Consider the following 24,593-nt stretch of genomic DNA (forward strand, 5'->3'; position numbering starts at 1 on the left):
GCCTGGCCCTGGCCTTTTCTGTTGCCTTGGCAACATCACTTGCTTGACACTGACTTGGCAACCCACAATACAAGCCTTACTAGTGAGTTGCTTCCAACCAAACCACTTGAGAAATCATAGCCTCAACAAGAAACAAGATGGATTTACTGTAAAATAATAATAATGAAAGAAGAAGCAGCAGCAACTGGTAATTTGTTGAGATTTAAATTTTATTGATCAAATGTCGATTTTCAAGGCAATAGATATCCATGTTCTTTAAGTACTTTGGTACAATAAATAACACATTTTTTGAAATACTTGTTATGATTGCAATTGTCTGCATCATTTTCATACAATTTTAATACTAAACTATTATATCCAGTTACAAGAAACAAAATGGCATCTGGAATTTGGTTCTTATTACAAAATAGTTTATGCATGAATTTGATACTGACATGAGGGAGACTGCAGTCCTTTACACACTTACTTAGGAGAAAGTCTCACTGAAATCAATACTCTCAATTGACATGCCAAGAATAGTCACATTCGGGTCTATCTGGTTCAGCACATATAGTCCAGAAAAGTCTGGATCCATAGCAGTAGTAGTAGTAGTGGTAAAGTTAATCTTACATTAAATAAATATCCTCTAGTAAATAATAGTTTGGGAGAACTAAAGGCCAAGTTAGATGTGATTTCAGTAGATCTGTAATCTGATCCCCTCTACAACTTTTGAAAATGATAAGTGCACCTCTTTCATAAATGAAAAGTACTATATAAATACCACTGCTGCCGCCGCTGCTGCTCTTGTTGCTAATGATAAACAGCACTTTACATTGATGTAATAAGAAAATGCTGTACATGCTGAGGTTGAAGAGTTGTTAGCTCATGGTTACCTTCACTGACATCCAAAGCAGAAAAGTAATGATGTTTATAAAAGCTTTTTCCCTTCCTCTGTAGCTAGGCAGCACTGGGTGCAGTTCTGAGAAATGAAGCCCTGAAATTTCATTCAAACTTCTTGCTGAAAAATATACCCATCCATCAAAAGTAGCCAAAAGCAGCTGAAGCGTGCCCTTTATATAATAGCTTTGAGCAAAGATGGATCTCTTGTTCAAAATGAGATCTTAAAGAGGAAGAGACATGGTGATTACATTAACTTAATTACTCTGAGCCATTCTAAAACAATAATTGTAACATTTAAGAAATAGTTAATGGTAACGGGAAGCCACCAGCTTGGGAATTAGCGATATCTAATTAGATGGGTTGTACACCACATCCTGGCTTTTATGTTGGGCTTCTGAGGCACAGCAAGAGTTTCTCCTTTTTTTCTTTTCTGTCTTCAGGAGGCTGACTCAATATATTCTGGTGCTTGAGGTGGAAAACCTGTTGTTCTTTTATTTTGATTGTTCAAGAAAGCTTCCCAGTAGATTCCCCCCCCCCATGAGTCAGAGAAGAACGCAAGAAGAGTCTTGCTAAATCAGATGGATTGTTTCAGAATCCTCAAGTGTCCAGTCCTAGGCATCCTAGAGTTTGAAGGCAGTAGTTGTCCCCTACTGTTGTTGGGTGCTTCAGATTCCTGCCCCCCCTTTTCAGTTCTGCGATATTGTTCTTTTAAATGAAGCAACTGGAAATGATCCCAAGCAGTTTCCCAACCCTGCTGTCCTTGATGACACCCCAGTAACCCATCTCTTGAGAGGGCTGATTTGACTTCTTTGTGGCAAAGTCAAAAGTGCACGTTGATTAAACTTGGAGTAGTAGGGACGCGGGTGGCGCTGTGGTCTAAACCACAGAGCCTAGGACTTGCCAATCAGAAGGTTGGCTGTTCGAATCCCTGTGACGGGGTGAGCTCCCGTTGTTCGGTCCCAGCTCCTGCCAACCTAGCAGTTCAAAAGCACGTCAAAGTGCAAGTAGATAAATAGGTACCACTCTGGCGGGAAGGTAAATGGTGTTTCCGTGCGCTGCTCTGGTTTGCCAGAAGCGGCTTAGTCATGCTGGCCACATGACCCGGAAGCTGTCTGCGGACAAATGCCAGCTCCCTTGGCCTATAGAGCGAGATGAGCGCCGCAACCCCAGAGTTGTCCACAACTGAACCTGACGGTCAGGAGTACCTTTACCTTTACCTAGTAAGGTAAATTAATCTGGGATGTTGAGCTAATAAGAACAAATTCTGGTTCAGACTAATGGGTCATTGAGTCCCGCATCCTGTTCTCAGAAAAGCCTACCAGATGACTTTGGGAAGGCCACAAGCAGAACGTGAGAACAATAGCACTTTCTTCACTTGTGATCCCCAGCAACTGGGGGCCAAAGGCATTCCACCTCTCCCACTGACAGTAATCTACAGCCACCAACTAGTGGTGCTAGTTGGTTAGGGGGGGAAAGCCAGGTATCATTAGGGTTAAGAATTATTTGTTCAACTCAACAATGCCTAAAGATGATCACAGTAGAGTGGACCAAAAGGGTCAAAAGGATCTGGAAAGGCAAGCCACATTACCATTATTATGGTTTGACAAAATCACAGTAGTATAAATGAACCTGTTACCAAAAATATTATTCTTATTTTTAAATATTCCATTAGAACATGGAAGTGTCGTAATGGACAAATTACAAAATAATATTATGCAATTCATCTGGAATGTCAAGCTCGATATTAGGAGAGAAGAAAAGAGTGGCACAATCCAGACAGATTTATAGAATGGCGAAGTTTGTGAATTACTGTATGGGAATCTACACTTTCAAGATGAGACGCAACCATATGTCTTGTTTTCACCAATTTAAGACTTTAGGATAATAATAATAAAGGAAGCATCCCCATTATAACTACTTTGCACATGTACGATACAGTCTGATGTTTTGTTTAAATATCTATAGAGATACACACACGCTCACTTGGACAATTAAAAGCATTATATTTCATCTTGTATTTTTTTCTAATCAAATATTTGTTCGCCTTTGGGAAAGTTGGGGTATGTGGATGCATTTGCTTATTTATTATTTATTTACTATTTGTTGTTTCTTTATTACACTTAATACACGCCATCATGCAATAGCTTTAAAACATGAAATGCCAAGATACAGCACTCTAATAAAACAATGTACAATCCCCCCCAAAAATGTTCTATCCAGCGCAGCATAATCCCCAGTCATTAACCCAAGCTGCAATGCCATATAAATCACAGGAGCTGAAAACAAGAAGAGCTGAAACAACCAGCAAAATGCAGTAGCTAACCCCCCGGCCCAAAAAAATCTAACCAAAGCTCAGGTACTGTGGGGAGGAGGGTGGGACGGAAGTGCACCCTTGACATCCCCAGCCCCTCCCTTCAGAATGAGCAATAAACAGATGGAAATGATAGCCAAACATAACCAGCGTGCCAATGTTTAAGCCCTCCTCCCGGCCCTTTCTGTGTACATAATCAGGAGTCACTCTAGCAGCTGCAGTGCATTAGTTCCAGCAGTTTGACAGGCAGCCTCATTGCTCTGGCACAGGAGCTGTCGCTCCACGCTCTGCCTTCCTCTCTGTGTTCACTTTCAAGCAGAGCCGGCAGGAGTGAGCGGAGTCCACCAGAGTGGACTGTCAGAGGAGTGGCAATGCCTACCAGCTTCGGCGGAAGAGTTAGCCTGCTTTCTCCCTTTGCACTTCGTTATCTGGACAGAGACGCTCTGAGCGTAGGCAGAAGCATGCCGAAATCTGAATAGGCTGGATCGGAGTCGAAGCTCTGTATGGTTCCCCAGAACAAAATTAGCAGGAGGAAATACTTCTCTCTCTCTCTCTCTTTTAAAAAAGCAACAACTCCAGAGCAGCCAAAACAAATATCACGTTGCATTGTAGAGAGACTTCGCAAATATCAGTTGCTTTGGAAACATGGCTCAGCAAACAAGCCCAGACACCTTGACCGTACCTGAAGTGGATAATCCACATTGTCAAAATCCTTGGCTCAACGAGGATCTTGTGAAGACCCTGAGGGAAAACCTGTTGCAGCATGAGAAGCTCAAGACATCCAGGAAGTCTTCGTCTATTTCTCCTAAGCTGTCGCCTGTCATATCCCCTCGAAATTCTCCAAGGCTCTTGCGCAGGATGCTTCTGAGCAGCAACATACCGAAACAGCGGCGGTTCACAGTGGCACATACCTGGTAAGAACAGGACTGTACCTGCCTCCTCTCTCCCCTGTCTCCAGGTTTGGAATTGTATCTCATTTTGCATGGGTGGGGAAACATGAGCTGGAATTTTAATGGAAAATCCCTTTTAAAAAATCACAAGCAGAGTCACAGAAGAAGCCATGGGCATGTTTCCATATCTTTAAGAGCAGTAATAGATTAAGCAAGAGACCCAGTTCCCTTATGCTGAAGCAGCTTCTGATATTGATTGAAATGAATGCCATTCCAGATATTGAAAGGAGAAGCCAGCAGGGCTGCACTGACTTTTCTCATTTCTTTTCCCAAGTTCATCCTCGACCCTTCCTCCTTTCTCTGGACAGATTTAAGGGAGGAATGTGTGAAAAGAAAACATGGTCTGATTCACTGCTAAAAGTTGATGTAAATTCTCTTCCCTCTCCCCAGTTGTTGTATTGGGTGTGCATGGGGGAGATGGGGGACCCACATCAGAAGTAGATGGGTGTGGAGATGGTGAGCAAAACTGTACATCTCTCGGTCCTTGTATTGAAATAATTGCTGTGGGAAGTGAGAAAGGAGATATTTTGTTAGTGGAAGAGCCTTTTAGTTGCACTGTGATTATGAAATATGGGGGGGGGGGTATTTGTGCATGAGTACAGTTGGATTAGAAGCAGACAGATGTTTTGCTCTGTTTTATCCATCTTTGTGCATTTCTTTCTTTTCTAGTAAAACCTGTTATTTAGGTGTTTCCCTGAGAATAGTCCATTGACTTTTGCACTGATCATTTCTTTCTTCTTTCTTTTTGCATAGTCTTGCTTTTTGTTGGCTACCTGTCATTCAAACATTTTCTTTTGAGGAAAAAAATGAAATAAAATGTGGTGCCAAGCCAAGAATCGTGATGTCGTAGAAAAGGAAAAATGACAAGCCTAGAGTAGTAGTTTTTTTAATTAATACAAATGTAATCATTTTAATTAAATGAAGAAGAGTGTTTTAGCCTAAAGGGCATGCACTGCTGTTGTATGACAGGTATGCACTGATTCATTACCTGAGGCTGCATGTCCAGAAAGGAAACTTAAGATGGAGATGGAAGAATACTTGTAGAAGCTAAGACTAAACTGCTACTTAATGGAAACATGTATTTCAATGAAGCACAGATTTCAATGAGACATAGGGTTTTACCTTTGAAAGTGTAACTTGGCATGAAGCCAATAGGAAACAATGTGTGGCTTGTGGATAGAAAGCATTTAAGATTCAAGATGCATCAAGGGGAAGACTCAGAACGTACTATCAGGAGCTAACAGGGTTAGAACCCGGACTGCATTGTTCTTCCCACCACAGGTATCTTGTGTGTTGAGTCACCAGGGAACATCTCCCTAGCCAGTAAAGGATTTTCAGGTACTGCGATTTCACCAACCCTAGTTAGTCATTGGCCCACCTCAGCAGGAAGAGTTACAAAGGCTTTTTGTTCAGGATGGGATTTTACTTGGGCAGCGATAAGTCCCCTGCCTTGGCTTGCTCTCTGCCTCAGACTCCCAGCTCTGATTCCTGGCTTCGTCCCCACCCCTACACCCCCCTGTTATTTTGATCCCCCAACTCCTGCTTCCCGGCTCCAACTCAATGGCTGCCTAAGACTCAGTGATGGCACCCACCCATAGGAATATCCAGGGGCTGCCATCATGTGCCTGCACATCCAAAAGAACTTTGATATCTTTCACTGGCATCCAAGAGCAGCCAGTAAGGCAGCACAGGTAAGGCCCATTGCTCTCCTGGCTTCCCAACATGGTGGGGTGCTGCTGCTTACTGAGAAAGGGTGCGGAGGGGCAAGGCACAGGAAGCTGGGCACAGGGTGGTGGTGCACATCAGCAGCAGCATTGGATTGGCTCCACCACACCACAGTTCCCCCACGCCTCACCCCTCCACTCTCGGTAAGCAGCAGAGAGCATGTTGGGAAGCTTGAAGAGCAATGGAGCCTCGTCTGTATTGCTCACTGTCTGCTTCTGGTACCTACAAAAATCTCTGAGTTTTGGGAGGATGCTGCTGGCATCTATGAACTCACTTGTTCATGGAAGAAATGGCTATTGATGGCTACTAACCATAATGGTTATGGGACACGGGTGGCGCTGTGGGTTAAACCACAAAGCCTAGGACTTGCCAATCAGAAGGTTGGCGGTTCGAATCCCCGTGACAGGGTGAGCTCCCGTTGCTCGGTCCCAGCTCCTGCCAACCTAGCAGTTCAAAAGCACGTCAAAGTGCAAGTAGATAAATAGGTACCACTCTGGCGGGAAGGTAAACGGTGTTTCCGTGCGCTGCTCTGGTTCGCCAGAAGCGGCTTAGTCATGCTGGCCACATGACCCGGAAGCTGTACACCGTCTTCCTCGGCCAATAAAGCGAGATGAGCGCCACAACCCCAGAGTCGGTCACGACTGGACCTAATGGTCAGGGGTCCCTTGACCTTTACTTTAACCATAGTGCTTATGCTCTGCCTCCACAGTTGGAGGCAGGAATACTTCTGAATACCAGTTGATGGAAACCATAAGAGGGGACTCTTGTGCTTGAGTCTTGCTTGAGAGTTTCCCACATGCAACCGTTCAGCCACTGTGAGAACAGGATGCTAGACTAGATGAGCTATTGGTCTGATCCAACCAACTCTTCTTATGTTCTTACATTTTAATGAATGTGTTAGAGTAGATGAAATATGTCTCAAGCTGACTGGGGGGGGGGGGGGGGAGAGAAAGCTTGAACCAAATTGGGATCTAAACGTCAAAATTCCGCGAAGCATGATAGTATGAACTAGTTTGACACAGCAGCTTTGTATCATGACTATGAAACATATTAGAGAAGCATTACTTTTGAATACTCATTTGGAAATATAATACATTACCTTAATTAGAAGTAAACCAAATTCATTTCAGTCACAAGTCATCCTCAGTGGTCTATTATAAACATGCATACACAACATAACATGTACAAAGGATGCATCAATTTGAAGTATGCTGTATAATGAGAACTAAGGGGAAAATAAAGATATATGAATCACAAAGCCTGCAATTAACATAAATATACTGTAATCATAATGTTATTAAATAACTAAGAATATTAAAACAAGATTAAAATAATATTTTAAATTGGGTTGTTGTTTTTAGTATTAAGTGGAATTAAGCTATATACAGCTTCTGAATCTGAAGGTCATCTTAAGTAGGAGTGACTGATAAACCTAAAGAGATGTATTGTTGTTGTTGTTTAGTCGTTTAGTCGTGTCCAACTCTTCGTGACCCCATGGACCAGAGCACGCCAGGCACTCCTGTCTTCCACTGCCTCCCGCAGTTTGGTCAAACTCATGCTGGTAGCTTTGAGAACACTGTCCAACCATCTCGTCCTCTGTCGTCCCCTTCTCCTTGTGCCCTCCATCTTTCCCAACATCAGGATCTTTTCCAGGGAGTCTTCTCTTCTCATCAGGTGGCCAAAGTATTGGAGCCTCAGCTTCACGATCTGTCCTTCCAGCGAGCACTCAGGGCTGATTTCCTTCAGAATGGATAGGTTTGATCTTCCTGCAGTCTATGGGACTCTCAAGAGTCTCCTCCAGCACCATAATTCAAAAGCATCAATTCTTCGGCGATCAGCCTTCTTTATGGTCCAGCTTTCACTTCCATACATCACTACTTGGAAAACCATAACTTTTACTATACGGACCTTTGTTGGCAAGGTGATGTCTCTACTTTTTAAGATGCTGTCTAGGTTTGTCATTGCTTTTCTCCCAAGAAGCAGGGGTCTTTTAATTTCATGGCTGCTGTCACAATCTGCAGTGATCATGGAGCCCAAGAAAGTAAAATCTCTCACTGCCTCCATTTCTTCCCCTTCTATTTGCCAGGAGGTAATGGGACCAGTGGCCATGATCTTCGTTTTTTTGATGTTGAGTTTCAGACCATATTTTGCAGATGTATTACATGACCCCAAATCCTTGATTAGGCAGTGAGATTTTTGAATCCACTGAAAAGCATCCCCCCCCCCCGCCATACCACAAGCTGCTATTGAAATCCCATTGGTTTCAAAAACAGTTTGCCATGTTGCACAGAGATGGGGCAGTGGACATCTGCTTAGGAAACAGAAGCCCAAAATCATACTGGACATGCAGAACAAGCCACACCTCTAGCCAAATTCTCTGGAAGACAATTGGTAATTGCCCCCAATTACCACTTCTATGCTAGGATGGTTTGTTTGGCATAATATGAGAACTGCTTATCATGGACAAAATAGCTGTCAGATTAGAGCTGATTTCAAAGATGATTTCTTGGGAAATTATTCCTGTTCCTGATATATCTTGACTCTAAAAGTGGTGTGCATAAAGTGCCTGTTAAACTCAGACCTAAATTATATTGTGATATTGACACTGGCAGACCTCGTGCTTTCACCTGAGCTGAAAATATGTTGGGGAAGAAATTACAAATGTAATACTGCGTGTTATTCTTTCCATGTATTGATCTCTGGTCACTCTGAAAGGAGAATATGAAAGTGAAAATTGCAGTTTGATCGCTGAGATCATCTGGACTGCTGTTAGGCCATATTCACAGCACACATTTAAGGCACTATGATACCACATTGAACAGTCATGGCTTCCTCCAAAGAATCCTGAGAGCTGTAGTTTGATAAAGGTGCTGGGAAACCCAGCCAGATGGGTGGGGTATAGATTATTTATTTATTTATTTATTTATTTATTTAGAAACCCCCACCCTATTCCCCATTCCAGAATTACAGTTACCAAAATTCCATTTGAAGAGGGATTGATTGTGCTTCGAGCCCCAAAACCCATCCCGAATGGAAATAAAGACACAGTGGAGACAGAATTTAGTTTAAATGTTAATGGGCAAATTTTGGCCACAACTTTATTAAAATACACAAATGTGACTTGTATTGGCTTAGGCATTGGTATCAAACTATATCTGGCTCCTGCCCCACCCTGCAGAAAGTCTGGAAGGGTAAACAAGCAGCAGGGGGCTCTCAGTCAGTGTATATTGACTGGTGCTCACCCCTGGGGTCCCCGGGGATCCTGGCATGGCCCTAGCCCCTCTCCGGGCTTCGGACGAGATCCAGACCCTCAGATTCCTTTAACAGAATAGTCATTAAAGGGGCAGGTGATGGCCGCACCTTCCCTCCCCACATTCCCCTAATCCAATGCCTAACTGCCAAACCTTACAAAGTTGTGACGATTGCTAAGAGGTAGGCAAAAACCAAGTGGCCACAGCCAATCCGCCACATTGGAAAAAATTCCTACCTGGCCCCCATTCCAAAAACAGGCGACCAACTGAAGTCCAAAGCAAGGCCAAACACAACATAATTAATGGGTGGGCGGGCGGGTGTTCGGCAGTGCGAAGCAAAAGGAGGTCCCTACGTCGTGCTGCCAAATAGATACCCCCAACCCCCAACCTTGCCACGCTGCTGATTGGCTAAAGGCCATTGGCATAACTGTGGCACCACCGGCTTGGAGCGGGGCAAGCCCCGCCCACAAGCCAGTTAGGGAAGAGTTTCAGAGCTGAGCACAACATACACCCTCTGTTAAGAGGATCCAACTTGTCGAACTACTCTAGAAACTGTAACTCTGAGAGAGGAATAAAGGTAAAGGTAAAGGTAAAGGTACCCCTGCCCGTATGGGCCAGTCTTGACAGACTCTGGAGTTGTGCGCCCATCTCACTTAAGAGGCCAGGGGCCAGCGCTGTCCGGAGACACTTCCGGGTCACGTGGCCAGCGTGACATCGCTGCTCTGGCGAGCCAGAGTCGCACACGGAAACGCTGTTTACCTTCCCGCTGGTAAGCGGTCCCTGTTTATCTACTTGCACCCGGAGGTGCTTTCGAACTGCTAGGTTGGCAGGCGCTGGGACCGAGCAGCGGGAGTGCACCCCGCCGCAGGGATTCGAACCGCCGACCTTTCGATCGGCAAGTCCTAGGCGCTGAGGCTTTAACCTTTAGCGCCACCTGCGTCCCTTGAGAGAGGAATAGGCATCTCCAAACAACTCTAAGCTCCCATAATTCTTTGTGAGAAGCCATGGCTATTTAAAGTGGTATCATAATGTTTTAAATGTGTGGTGTGAATAAGGCCTTAGTTGTCCCCCATATCTCTGAAGCAGAGGGCTCCATCTGCACTATACGTTTAAAGCACTATTATACCACTTTAAATAGACAGGGTTTCCTCCAATGGATATTGGGAACTGTAGTTTGTTAAGGGTGCTGAGAGTCGTTAGAAGACCCCTTCCCCCCCTCACAGCACTGCAGCTTCCCAGAATGGTAGTTCTGTTACAGAAATAACAATTCTCGGTAGCCTTAACAACCACAGTTTCTGGGATTCTTTGGGGGAAGCCCTGAGTGCCTAACGCGGTGTGGTGCTGCTTTAAATCTATAGTGCAGATGGGATCTAGAAATTGAGCAATTAGTCACGCCAGTCCCATGTTGCAGAATACACGCTGTGCAATATCGTCCCAGCAGGCACCCTTGCTTTTGACTTTCAGGCATCCCTTGAGGACTTTTTCATCCTGACAGGTTTATTCAGTTGGATATATAGATATAGATCTTCATTCATTTTAGATGAGCCTGTCATTCTTGTGATTATTTTGCATTCTTATACGATATGTTATGATGTGTACCGCCTTGATATTTTAGGTGAGTGGGTGATATAGAAATATGTCTGCAAATAAAAATAAATAGAATTGGTGGTTATGTTGGAAATGAATTGCAAGTGAAATGTTAGTTAAATGAAATGTCTGTTAACGCATTGCTCTTTAGAACTGAAAAATTTCCAAGTAAAGTAATTCTCAGCAAACAAGAATTCTTCTGAGGCTTCCTTTAAAACAGAGAAACAACATCTCCATGACACTTTTATTGCTGGATGCAAGCAGAGGCTGTAACTTCTGCTGTATGAGTTGGTAATGAGTCACAGGATATGCACGGGATTCTTTGTCACGTCTTTTTGAATTAATAAAGATGGTCCTTTTATACTGTTACTTTGGGGCTGCTTCCCTCAAATCACAGTGCTGGTGCAAGACCTATGGTAGCAAATGAGAACTATATTGCAGCCTTATAAGTGCAACCAACAACAAAACACTGCAGTGTGAAGTGTTCCCACTTTAACCAGTCAGTTAGCCACGCCATCCTTCCATTCCATTCCATCCTCCCTACCAGCACTTTCTGTCCAGCCCATCAGTCTCCTGTGGCCACTGAGCATGCTTGGTCTTTCTTGAGTTGTTTTTTATTCTCCCCAGCTATTTTTTTTCTAAAGGGTTTTAATACCAAGGATTTTCCAGAGCCCACCAATACCTGCCTCTTTGATTTGCAAGGTGCCATTTTGGCTACATAAGGAATGATCACTCAGAGAATGAATTTATATTAGTACATAGAGCAAGAGCCAACATTAAGCCCTCCAGAAGTTATTAGACTACAGCTCCCATCAGAGAATGGGAGCTTTGGCCTAGAGAATGTGGCCAAAGGTCAGGGGTGATGGAAGTTATAGTCCAGGACTTCTGGAGGTCATCTTGTTGATGACCTCTGGTATATAAGATAACCTTTTCTCTTCAGCTTTGTCTTCCCATCCTGCTGTGACAATCTTCCCTCCCCCTGGTCTCCCATAACCAGGAGAGGCATGAAGAGGGCAAAGAAGTTAGCTTCACACAGACACAAGTCTCAGATTGCTTGGGGAAAACCCTGGGGAGGAGGGAATTGGGCAGCTCTCGGGAGGCATGGACCTTCAGTCTCAGCAACTGCTTCATGGGGGCAAGAACTGCTGGAGATAAGTTGCTGTGCTGATTTGGCCTGACTCGCCTGTGCAGATCCTGTTTTTGCTAATAAAGAGTGAACTCCATCTTGCTCGGTGCAATTCACAGCTGGCTCACTCCTGTCAGTATACCCCATGGCCATGTGAATAGGCTTTGAGTTTAGACATGATGAGCTTTTTAGCAAACCAAGTTATTTATCTCTTTCCCCCTGTCCTTTTTCATAATAGCTGGCAGTGGTTACACATTGTAACTTTATACCAGAAGAACTGTCTTAGTGGATGAGGGCAATGATCTATCCTGCTGGAAATCCTGTTTACAGCTGTGGTCAGTTGGAGATGTTTGAGGAATCTTATTAAAGTACAGGCGTCTGACAGTATACACCAGCCCCTGTCAAATTGCATCCAGCCTCTGGCAATTTAAAATGTAAAGATACTCTGCAACTCTTAGAGAAGGGCTGCTGAAATGTCTGTTTCTTGACAACTTGTCTGGGTCTGAGTTTTAGCTCGTTTATACTGTTGACCATCAATGTCAGACAGAAGGAAGTTCCCACCGATCAATATAGTCATTAACAATGTTTCCCAACTGTGCTCTATCTATATTCTTTTTGAATCAGGGTGGGCTGAACTATACACAAACCTTAGAATGCCAGCACCACTGAATTATACATGGTCCTTTTGATATTCGCTATATTGATTTCCTTCTGAGTCCTAATAATTCTTTCTACCAGCTAAAGAGGCTTAAGCTCTATCAACAATAAATTGCTAGGCTGTTCTTCCATAGCAGCAATAATTAATTCATTACCATCAATTTTGCATTTTTGGATCGTGAATGCCATCTGGCCTTGTAAATATGTCCACTCTCTTTGTGCTACTGGAACATTCTGTAACTCCATCATCCAATGTAGATCTTTTGTTCAAATTCATTGGGCAGAGTTTGGGTAAGTTAGATACCTTGGTAATGCAAACATTAACAACATCAATTCTATCTAACTAACTAGAATACACAGATTTAATATCAGGGTTGGCCCAAGACATTGTGCTGCTTGAGTGAAATGACAAGACAGTACCCTTTCAATCCATATGCAGAAACCATCCAAACTGATAGTTTGAGAGATGCTGGTAAAGAGGCATCAGGCTAGCTTAAGGGTACCGGGAAGACCACATGTCACACACAACTCTGTTCTTCAGCTCTCTATCACCACTCCCTGTCTCTCAGCACCTGGGAAGTACAACTACTATCTCATGCTGCTTAATGGTAGGGCTGGCCCACTTTAATTTGCTGTGAAATATTTGGAAACAAAGGCTACTAGACATGGTGCTAATATATTACCCCTGGGATCTGGATAACAGTAGCTGGGGAGCAATAGCAATGGAAGAGGATTGCTGTGTTCATGCTCTGCTTGTGGGCTTTCCATAGGCATTTGGTCAGCCACAGGGGGAAATGGGATGTTAGACTTGATCCAGCAGGGCTCTTCTTAGGTTCTTTAAAATGGCTGGTTACAAAAGAGAAAAAATAATAATGAATGCACAAGACATCCTTTGTAGATTGGAGGAGTTCCATGTGTACCATCAAATAATCTGTGCTGTTCAGAAGCGAAAGCGGTGAGGCCCCATTGTGGTTGCAGCTGTGGCCATGGCATGGGGTAGTTGTCTTCTAATCAAGTCACAGGGCACCTTGATGGCAAGATATTAAGGCTCTGCTAATCACTTTTGAGAAACTCTGCCATTGACCATCCAGTCATTGATGACCAGTGCAGTGGGGAGCAGGATCTTGCTGGTGGGCTGCATCCTGACCACCCATGGACTATTTTGATAAGTGAGCAGGGGCCACCTGCCTGCCGGTCACTGACATAACAAAGGCACCAGGTAGCCCAAAGTTGTTGTTTTTTTAAATCCTTTGCAGACATAGCTCGATCCAATCCTTCAGAGGAAAATGGTTTGCCCCAGTGGTTTCAGTTCAAAACACAGAAACATTTCCCCTTCCCAGGTGTGTCTCAAGCCGTGGCTGCCCCATTGTTGGCTTGAAATCAAGCCAGTGATTAAAGGAATTTTTGTGCTTGCAACAAGCCCTGCTTGGGAGTTTACTGCATCTGCCATCTCATTTGGGCTTCCTGTAAGCACCAATCAGCTGGTTGATGTTAACAGCATGGAGCATGTGGAAGTCCCAAATGGGAACTCCGTAGTGCAGCTGATCCCACTGGGGTTTGCTGTCATCCCATATCAGCTGATTGACACTAAGAGCATGCCTCACTTGCCAAGGAACAATTTGGAGCACACTTTAAGGCTATCAGGTGTGGGGCAGGTAGGTGTGGTTTGCAGAAAATGGCTTAATGGGGCAGATTGTGACCCAGGCCATACCCAGTTTGGCTCTGCAGATCTTGGACAGCCCTCCATCCTACATATATATATATGGCAGGGGAGGGAACTTACCTTTTCAACAAGATCTGCAAGGTGGCTATCGAAAAGAATATTTAGCACTAGGAAGTATTAACAAAATACTACAGTTATTAAACATTTGATTTTTAAGTGAGTGGCCTTTACCTTCTCCTGCTGTTAAGTTTTTAAAATAAATTTTATGCCTCTCTTTTTATGCCACAACTTTAATAATGTAGGAACTGTTTACCCTTACACATAAAAGCTAATATAAGGGCAGAGCAGTTTCATATATACTTTTCCCTTCTTGAGAAGCCCTCTGAGTCTGATCGATGATCAGTGCTGTAAAAATAAGCCTGGCAATCATCACATGTAAAAAGGTGTTGTCACAATTACTATCTCGTGAACGCTTTTTAAAAGTCTGAGTACACAATATTGACCAGATGACTAATACCCTCAAAAGCATGTTATTCCATGGCCTCTGTTGAAATTGATCATATTTTTAAAACATAGATATGTTTCCTGAACAAATGAGGCACTGCACCAGCAGATAGGAGAATAAAGTCCAACAATTGCCACAATGGTGTATTATCTAAGCATATGGCACTGTACTGCTGTCAGGAGATTACATGCGACAGACATTGTGTTGGTGCATTGGCAATAACTACTGTGACCATGTACAGCCTAAGCACATTGTTATATTCAGTGGAGATGGTTGTTAAGAGTAGGGGAAGAACTGAGTGTGGTACCTGCAGCATCCTACAAGCATTTCTGCTGTCATGGAGGAGCCAGCTAAGTTGGTGAAAGTCTGTGTACCTGATATTTGCAAGGCAGCTACCAATATTTTGAGTTCTGTCTTTCCTTGTGTTTTTCTTTCTCTTCATACCTTTTCTAAACTTAAGTGTGCAAACTACATTTGAAGAGTTATATTTAAAGGTTATATTTGTAACATTTGTTGATGTGTTGGAAATGATGAATTGGCTAGGTTTATAGTTTGATCATTGTAAATAAACCAGTTGGTGTTTGCTAATGTGGGTGCATTTAATTACCTTTCTGGATCATTGTCTGGATCTTAGCAACAAGCTTCAGATCCACACACTCCCTCCTGTTAAGGGTTGCTTACTTAGGCTGCCACCCTTACTACATCTATCTACTCAGAAGTACGGTATTTTTCTGGGTGCAGGCAAGCTCTCCGCTAGCCGTGGGAGAGCTGCGTCTCCCACGGCTAGCGGATAGCTTTCTGAAGCCTGCATTCGCCCCATAGGATGCACACACATTTCCCCTTCATTTTTGGAGGGGGAAAAGTGCGTACTATAGGGCGAAAAATATGGTAAGTTTTATTGAATTCAATAGGGCTTACTCCAAGGTAGGTGGTATTAGGATTTCAGTCTTAGTCTTGAAAACTCTGCTGAATTTCCTAGTTCTATCAAACTACCGTACAAAATGTGAAATAACTCAATATATTTCCTAAGTCTACTTAATAGATCAGCACTTTAAAGAGCTGTTAGTTCAGATTTGCTTTATTTTGCAGGAGGAGCCTACATATTTTTTTTAAAGCCTTGTGTTTTGGAGATTGGAAGGGGATTGAGGGCAGGAAGTAAGCGGGGAAATAAGTATGCCCTTCCGTAGTACCATAACAATAGTACTTTAGAAATATACAAATGAATAATGAAAAGATAAAGCATGATTCTATTAAAATGGGTTTCATTCCCAAACTTGGGTCTCCAGCTGTTTTTGGACTACAATTCCCATCATCCCTGACCACTGGTTGTGCTAGCTAGGGATGATGGGAGTTGTAGTCCAAAAACAGCAGGAGACCCAAGTTTGGGAAACACTGAAACATTCCTCAGCCACCATGTGCAGGAAAACCATTGGGAACAGACAGCTATGCCTCTTAATAAGGCCAAGGTGCCATTCCAAAGCTATATTTACATGTCCAGACCCATCATCAGGGACTGGCATAGTTGGGCATCCTGCCAAGCCATGCCACTGCTGCCTCATGCCCCACCCCTGTGGATATGTTTAATTAGTGAGTGGCCATGGCAGGGCTCTTGAAAGGGAGCTGAACTCATGGTTGGTTCTCATCTATGATTGCCCCCACTCTAGTATACAGTTGTACCTTGGAAGTTGAACAGCTTAGTTTCCAAACATTTTGGCTCCCGAATGTCACAAACCCAGAAGTGACTGTTCCAGTCTGCAAACTATTGTTGGAAGCCGAACATCCAACATGGCTTCCGTGGCTTCCGATTGGCTGCTGCAGCCAATCAGAAACTGCACTTTGGTTTTGAACATTTTGGAAGTTGGACGGACTTCTTGAACAGATTCCGTTTGACTTCCAAGGTACGACTGTATTGCCCAAGATGTAATGCTCCCAAATGTTGTCAGGTCAAACATTGCACGTTGGGAACTTCCATGTGATGGGTGGCCACAGTGGATCAGAGCCAAGCAGTTGCTCACCTCACATTCAGAAATGCTGCCACTGGGAAGGGGAATGTAGCAAGTGACCAGCAGCAGAGGAAATGTGCCGTGGTGCCCAACACCACCAAGCAGAGGCCCAGGTTGCCATCAGATGTGAGCCCAACAGCAGCAATATGCTTAGGGCCAAGTGAATCCTGGCACCAGCCTCATCTCTAGCCTTAGAAATAATATTCTACGAGAGACCAACATCAAATCCATTCTATGCCTATTCTTTTAACTGCCCCTTTTCCTGCTACATTTCCTTAATTCGCTTATTAGATATCTCATCCTGTCTTCCCTGTCTGAAATGTCCTTTCTATTAGTTTTTCTATTCAGCTAACAAAATCAACACTACATAAAGCAATGACACTAAGTCAATTCAAAGCAATAACAATAAAGATGAGGACACCATGATTACAAGTCAGAATAACCTGACAGGGAAATAGTATGCCTCTTTCTCCCAAGACCAAGATGCTTTCTTTTGTTAGATATATTTATTTTTGTATACATTTGCAGCCACATAAGACCATAAGACAAGCCTGATGTTTCAGGCCAATGGCCTATGTAGTCTAACATCCCATTCTCACAGATGCCTATGGGAAACCTGCAAGCAATATTCAAGCACAAGAGCACTCTCCCCTCCTGTGTTTCCAGAAACTGGTATCAGAAGCATTGCTTATTATACCTTAACTTTTTGATAACATGGGAACTGTGGACCTATAGTGAGATGTCGTTCCACTTGTAGATGGAGCCAACCTTACCATTGGACAAGGTGAGGCAATTGCTTCAGGCAGCAGCCCACCTCCTTATCCCCTTCACCCTTTCTCTCTATTGGCGATTAGAACTGTGTGTGTCATAGGCCTATCATACACTCCCTAAACTAGCCTGCTGCCTCAGGTGAATGGGAGGATGATGTCCCATTGCCAGTGCTGAAGGAAGATGGAATTGCGTGTTCAGTCAGTTTCTGTTCATAGAATTGGAGGCCACCATCTTGCCCTCAGGCTCAGGCAGCACAACGACATGGGACAGCCCTGCTTCTATTCTTCTTTTTATTATTCTTTATTATTATTATTATTAAAACCTATATACCACTATTTATCCATAGATCTCAGGGCAGTTCACAACATAAAATTACAATATAAAAAACACAAAGTACATAAAAACAAGATTTATACAGGCTCCCATCCACTACCACTTTTTGCTTACTGAAGTTCTTAAGAAGCAAGGCACACATCCTCAGTATGACCAGGGCCTGCTCCAGGCTTGAATGGGCCCTTGGCATAGTGCCACTGATGACACTTTCCAGTACTGACTCCGCCTCCAGTGCCTCTGCCCCCATTCCTTCAGCCTCCCCAACTTTGCTGCTGCTGGCCTCAGCCACTTGGGCCTTCCAGGAACTGCAGCCACAGGTCATTCAGCTACCAGAACTAGCCTAGTGGTGCTGGGATGGGGGTTGAGAGGCTGTCCAGAGCCAATCCCAGCAGTCTTGTGCCAGCTTTTACTGGGTGAACACCAGGGGGCCTGAGTGGCAGCAGGCACCACCAGCAATGTCATAAGGGCTCAGTGTCATCATGAGGCCAAGCAGAGTAGATGTCAGGCTTCATGGGCCTTTCTGTAGAGTATGGGCACCAGCAGCTGCCCCCAACATACCAGATGCTGAAACACTGGGCCTGATAATACCCAGCTGGAGCCTATCAAATATTCAGAAGAACCATCCACAGTCACAGCACAAGTGACAGCTGCTCTTGCTAAAAAGGAAGAAGAATCTGTAAAAATGTTCCTTGAGGCATACTAAGTCTGCTCTCTCTCGAGCAAAGGCAGCATGAAAATATACTGTAAAAAGGGGGTTTTTTTTATAAAAAGAAAAGAAAAGAAATACACAATTGCCAGAGCTAGTGACATGTCATTTCAAGTTAGAAGAACTCTTGTAACATTTAAATAGGGGAGTATAATATGCTCTTCACATTTGTAATGTTTCTGTTTTCCACCATTAATTACTTCTAGGCAGGCAGGCAGGCAGGTAGGGATGGTACCCAAGTGATGTCACAGTGAACCATTTCATAAGAAAAAGAAACATTTACTACCAGTATTTCAACTTTTAAAACCCTGTGCATTGCATCAAAGAAATTGTTTGAAATTCATTGACCAAAGTGACACTTGGGAATCGTCTGCTAGATCACCATCATTCAGTCATATCAGTCTAACTGACAGTGGTTTTGCCAGTGTTACAAAGAATTATGTATGAGCTAAATTGGAATCATAGACGGGCAATGTTTAGATCAGCTTCCCCCATTCTGATGCCTTTCAGTTGGAGCATTGCTGCTTCCAACTGTGGAGGTAAAGTACAGCCATCTTAGCTAGTAGCCATTGATAGCCCTCTCCTCCATTAATTTGTCTAAGCCTATTTTAATGCCATCCAAGTTGGTGACAGGAGTGCCTGGCGTGCTCTGGTCCATGGGGTCACAAAGAGTCGGACACGACTAAAGAACTAGACAACAAAAGTTGGTAGCAGTCACTGGCTCCTGGGTGAGTGAGTTCCATAGCTGGACTATGTGCCACATGAAGCCGTATTTTATTTATCTGTCCTAAATCTTTCAACATTCAGCTTCATTGGATGGCCACAAGTTTTGAGAGTTCTAGCGTTACAAATGAAGTAATACATGCTGCTATATAAAGATGGGGTAAGGTGGGGGAGTAAGGACATTCAGTCTAAAATTGCCGAACTACACCAGTGGGAATACACAGCCACCTACCCACTCGCCATGGTGCTACTGTATATATAAGTATGCATACACATAAGAGATATTTTAGTCTTCTATTACAAGTTTCAAATAATAGTGTTGATGCTGAGCGCTTAGGAAAGGGGTATCCGGCAAGGTGTACCATTTCAGGTTGAATTCTAGTGTCAACCCACATCCCCACCCATGGTAAACGTTCTCTCCTTTACTTAAGCAGTAAGATACCAAGGTGATAAGTGCTTGCTAACAAAAAGCTGTTGGTAGGGTGTCTCTTTAATGCTTAGGAATTCAGCCTGCTTAATGACATTGATAAAGTAAGCTGTCGCCTACGGACTTTTGCTTACTATACATTGCTCCATACACATACTTGATTCTCACTTCCTAATAAAAACACAGGAGCTGCTATTTATAACCAAATGAAACAGGTTTCAGCGGAAGTTGCTTCCCAAGGCAAAATCTACTTTCCACTCCAGAAAATATTTCAATATTGGTTTCCAAGATCCAGTGGATTCTAGGCTCAGAAAGGGTAGAAATGTATTTCAGCTCTGTTGTCGAGCAAAAGGAAAATCTAGGAGCATGGGTGTAGCCAGGATTTTTGTTGGGGTGGGCAGACCTTTTGTTGGGGGGCAGAACTTCCATTTGCTATGTATTTTTATTGATTGGGGGGGGGGACAGCTGCCCCTCCCAATCCCCCCTTGGCTACATCCATGTCTAGGAGTTTGTTCTTCAACAGCCAAAGGGCACAATTGATCCCTGCCTGGAGAGAAAAATCAGAGAAATGCTCAATGCAGCTCAGGCAGAGTGCATGGTGTCCCTGGAGCTCGCAGGTCTCCAGTGGGCTCCTATACTCCATCTGCATCTGGGAGCTGCCATTTTTGTTTCCCACAATGCCCCAGAGTGATGCTCTGGGGAAATGTGGATGGTTCCCGGGTCCAGCTGTTAGGCATGACCCAGTTAAGCTAGAGAAGGCCCACCCAATGTAAGGTGCTTTGCTTGAGGGCCCACAAAAGTGGAGCTGCCCACCCCCCAACTCTTCCTCCCAAAGACCAGCTGGTTGATCATTCAACCTGATTTGATTGCAGGAAGCTTACATGGAGCTTGGACTATATCTGGCCTTTTCATTTGCACATTTGTGCGATTGGCTTGTAGGGAGGTTATATGACAATGAGAGCATTTGTCCTCCTTTATTTCATACAACCGTACGAGTTGGAAGGGATCCCAAGGGTCCTAGGTGCCAACCCCCTGCAAAGGAGGAATCACAGTGAAAGAATTCCTGATTGTTTGTTTACTGCATTTATACCCCACAATTTCCCCAAGCAGCTTGAGGTGGCATACATTACTTTTTCTCTCAGTTTTATCCTCACAATAACCCTGTGAGGTAGGTTGGGCAGAGATGTAGTGACTGGCCCAAGGTCACCCAGTGACCTTGGCTGAGCATGGGTTTGAACCCTGGTCTCTCAGATTACCTATTCTGACACTCTAACCGCCACAACACACTGGTTTGAGTCTGCCTATTAATCTTCCCACTGTATGGCATTTCCCTAACCACAAAAAAAGTTTGTGTTGTTGTTTTTCAGTGCATTTGTTGTGCTACAGCGACTGAGCACTTTATCCTGCTTTAACTACACAAACCTAAAGTTCTGGCTTTCATTCCTCCTGCAAGATAGTGACAGTCTGGAGGCGACCCCAGTCCCTCCCCATCTGGCCTCTGCTTGTATGTGTTGCAGCTGTTGCTTCTCTTCTCCCCAGGGCCACAGACGTGAGTGTGAACCTAAAAACCCAGCCAGGGGAAGCGGGACAGAAGAGAGATTCATTGATACCTCCCCACACCGAATGGGGTGGGGTGGAGGCAGGTGCGATTAGCATCCTATAGTAATCGTGGCAGATCCATTCCACACTGGACAACGACAATAGCACTTTAGACTTCCTCATGGCTGGAAGCAGTGGCGTAGCGTGGGTTGTCAGCACCCGAGGCAAGGCAACTAATTTGCGCCCCCTAACCCATGGATTTGCGCCCCCTAACCCGTGGATTTGTGCCCCCTAACCCTAACCCCTAGATGTTGCGCCCGGTGCGGCCGGCCCCCCCTGCACCCCCCACACTACGCCACTGGCTGGAAGAGGGGCTTATTTATTCAGATATCCTTCCTGAGATCAGTATCAAATTGTGTTGGGTCTGGTGCAGATCCAAGGGTGCAGGTGAATCATGAATGTCCCGAGAAGGATGAGAAGAAGAGCCCTCGGCTTTCCCATTCTTGTCCCTGCCGCCTGAGAGCTCCCTAAGTTTCCACGTACCAGAGCAGTTTGGAATTACAAAGTGGCAGAAAGAGCGGCTGTTCCCTTAATCGTATCTCAGAGTCACAAAGTGGGTGGGGTGGGGATAAGAACAATAAAAGAAATGCTAAGCTAATCTTCTCCTTTTGTCGTTTCCTCACCAAGCACAGCAAAAGCCTTCCTCATACGTTATTCATCTTTCTGATTTCTTTTATGAATGAGGCGGGGGGGGAGGGGCGGAGACAATTGCTTTGATTTTCTTTCGTCTCTGTGCCTTCCAAATGGGTTTTCTGCTTCCCTGAACCTGTGAGAATATTTATCATACTGGATTAAGCAGGCTCGAGATGTGAGGGAGTTCCAGGAGGAGAGCGGTTACTAATTAGCTAGAGGCTCTCCTGCGTTGTTGTTGTTGTTTTTTTCTGTGCCCATTTAATCTCCACGTATCAAGTTGCAAGGCTCTGAAGAATCCGATTGCATCCTCCAGCTCGTCTTGATCTGCGTCACGCTGCAGCTTTCTTACGTGCCAGCACTGGGTGTTGTATTTGCATAAGAGCCATGTGCGCATGGCCCAGCATGTGCTCTCTCCACCTGGTGCAGTCTGCAAAGCATAATTTAGGGCAGGGGTGGGGAGACATAGGCCCAGGGACCAAACACAACCCTCCAGGCATCTCTATATGGCCCCTGGGCTTCTGTCCAGGACACACACACACCCTCTCCCTTACTAGACCAGCTCCACAACTTCTTTTGAGTGCTTTTGCCTGGCGAGGAAATTTGCATGAATGGTGATTCCTGCTTTCCTAGATGAAGGTTGGAGCAGTGCTTGTCTGCATGTGGTGGTGGGGATGATGATGATGATGGTGCATATTGGTGTTGGCTTGCCAATAACACACATCTATAAGACTGCATGTGTTGGAACCAAGGTTGCAGGTTTGATCCCTGTATGGGAGAGCTGCATATTCCTGCATTGCAAGGGGTTGGACTAGATGATCCTCAGTGTCCCTTCTGGCTGTAAAGTTCTATGATTCTGTGACTGTTTCTTCACATGCAGCATTCATCATGAAAATATATATATATCTTGGTGGAAAAAAAGTGTTGGGTGGGAAGTAGTCCTAATAGTGGTCCTACAATTCTTTTCTCTTTTATTTTCTTTTGGAATATCTTCTATTTTACACTTCATTAACAAGTAAGATGTATACAGTAATAAAAGAGGAAGTAATCCACCATTTTATGACGGAATAATTCAATCTCACATACATTTCAAAAAATAATAATTCGGGGAGTACACACATTTTAACCTAATTTATTTTGACCAGTGGTGACATTTCTTTTCCCACTTTTCCGTCCCTTAAAACGATGTGACACAATGTTTCCCTTTTTCCCCTTTTAAAACTATAATTATGCTTCCCCTCTGTTGTCTTAGGGCCAGCTACAGGTTGTTTTTTTAAGGGAGTGGTGTACCCTGAACAAGACACCTCCCTCGAGTCTACCCTCATTGCCACTGCTGACAGTTCTTGCTGCTCCTGTTCCTCATGATTGCTAATGCTCACTTGCCAGGCAGAACCAAGGAGCAAGCATGCTCATTGTTGTTTGCTCGCTCATCACCTCTGAGCCAGAGCAATAGAGATGTAAGCAAGTCAGTTGCAATGGCCAAGAGGAGGAGCAGTGGCTTTGGGGCTCCTTGCTGAGGTGTAGGCCCATGACAACATTTGACACCAGCCCTGCTGCCACCATCCAAGCTTTGACTGTAATATCATTGGAACCAGGATTCATCTTGGTGGTAGTGGTGTCTTGCTTTGTAGAGTGTCATGCGTACTGATAGTGATGTATAAATGATAATCCTCCTCATTGAGAAATGAAACCCCACTACAACATAGCCAGTGGGATCCATAGCTTGCCTGATTCCTTTCTGCTCACAGATCCAATTGATTGCACGAAGCTTTCTGTATATTGTTGTTTTCTGGTTTTGGTCAACACCTATGTTCCCTGCTCATTCTGCACGTGAGAACTGAGCATATGTCACAATGCAAACAAATTACAGTGGCATCTTGGTTTAAGAACAGTCCTGTTTACGAACAAACTCCGCAAAACCGGAAGTAGTGTCCCGGTTTGCAAACTTTACCTCGGTCTAAGAACGGAATCCGAACGGTGGAAGGGCACCAGTGGCGGGAGGCCTCATTAGGGAAAGCTTGCCTTGGTTTAAGAACGGTTTCGGTTTAAGAATGGACTTCCGGAACGGATTACGTTTGTAAACTGAGGTACCACTGTATTGATATGATGGTTCATTGTATATATTATGGTATTGTTTTAGATTCTCCAGCTGGAGAATGTTATTCTACTACTACTACTACTACTACTACTACTACTAATAATAATAATAATAATAATTCTTACATATCCTTTGGTTGATAGATGTCATTGTCAAGCCTTGGGTGAGAGGTTACATGGAAATATCTTGTTAGAAGTACTAGATTTACACAGGGTATCACTAATTTAATTATACAACAAACAAGATGTGGATTGCCAGATTAATCTCTGAGGGAAAACTGAAGCGATTTAAGCAGTTTGTTCAGGGAAGCATGTGTTAAAATGTTTATCTCAGCCTATTGTTGTTGCTTCAGTATTCTTTTTCAGTCTCTCTTTCACCCTTAAGCATAAAATCTACCTTGCTGGGAATAAAGCTGTTATGTACTGAGTCGAATAGGATCCAAACTGCAGCAGTCTGATTGGTCCTAGAACAATAGGATTCAGAATGCAGCAGTCTGATTGGTCCTAGAACAATGCAGCAGTATGATTGGTTGGCAGGAGCCACCCAATCATGATCCAGATTGAAGTGAATCCACAACCTGATTGGCTTACAGTAGAATTCCGGAATTAGCCAATCATGTGCAGCCCATTGTGTAAATAATGTATATAAA

General features: G+C 44.0%; 1 protein-coding gene across 4 annotated transcripts in view; it reads left to right on the forward strand.

Annotated features, from left to right (window-relative positions):
- The window catches only part of PDE4D (phosphodiesterase 4D), a 645,912-nt gene that overhangs the window by 268,388 nt on the left and 352,931 nt on the right, over positions 1-24,593 (forward strand). The window contains exon 1 of one of the 4 annotated variants that reach the window (XM_079995473.1): positions 2,873-4,104. The exons of the other annotated variants lie outside the window; for them this stretch is intronic. Coding sequence (XP_079851599.1) covers positions 3,836-4,104 — 269 coding nt within the window. The 5' untranslated portion in view covers positions 2,873-3,835. Of the gene's footprint in view, positions 1-2,872; positions 4,105-24,593 lie in introns of those variants that run through there. 4 annotated transcript variants of the gene reach the window in all.

The sequence above is a fragment of the Podarcis cretensis genome, assembly GCF_951804945.1.
Source record: "Podarcis cretensis genome assembly, chromosome: 11".
NCBI classification, from domain to species: Eukaryota; Metazoa; Chordata; class Lepidosauria; order Squamata; family Lacertidae; genus Podarcis; species Podarcis cretensis.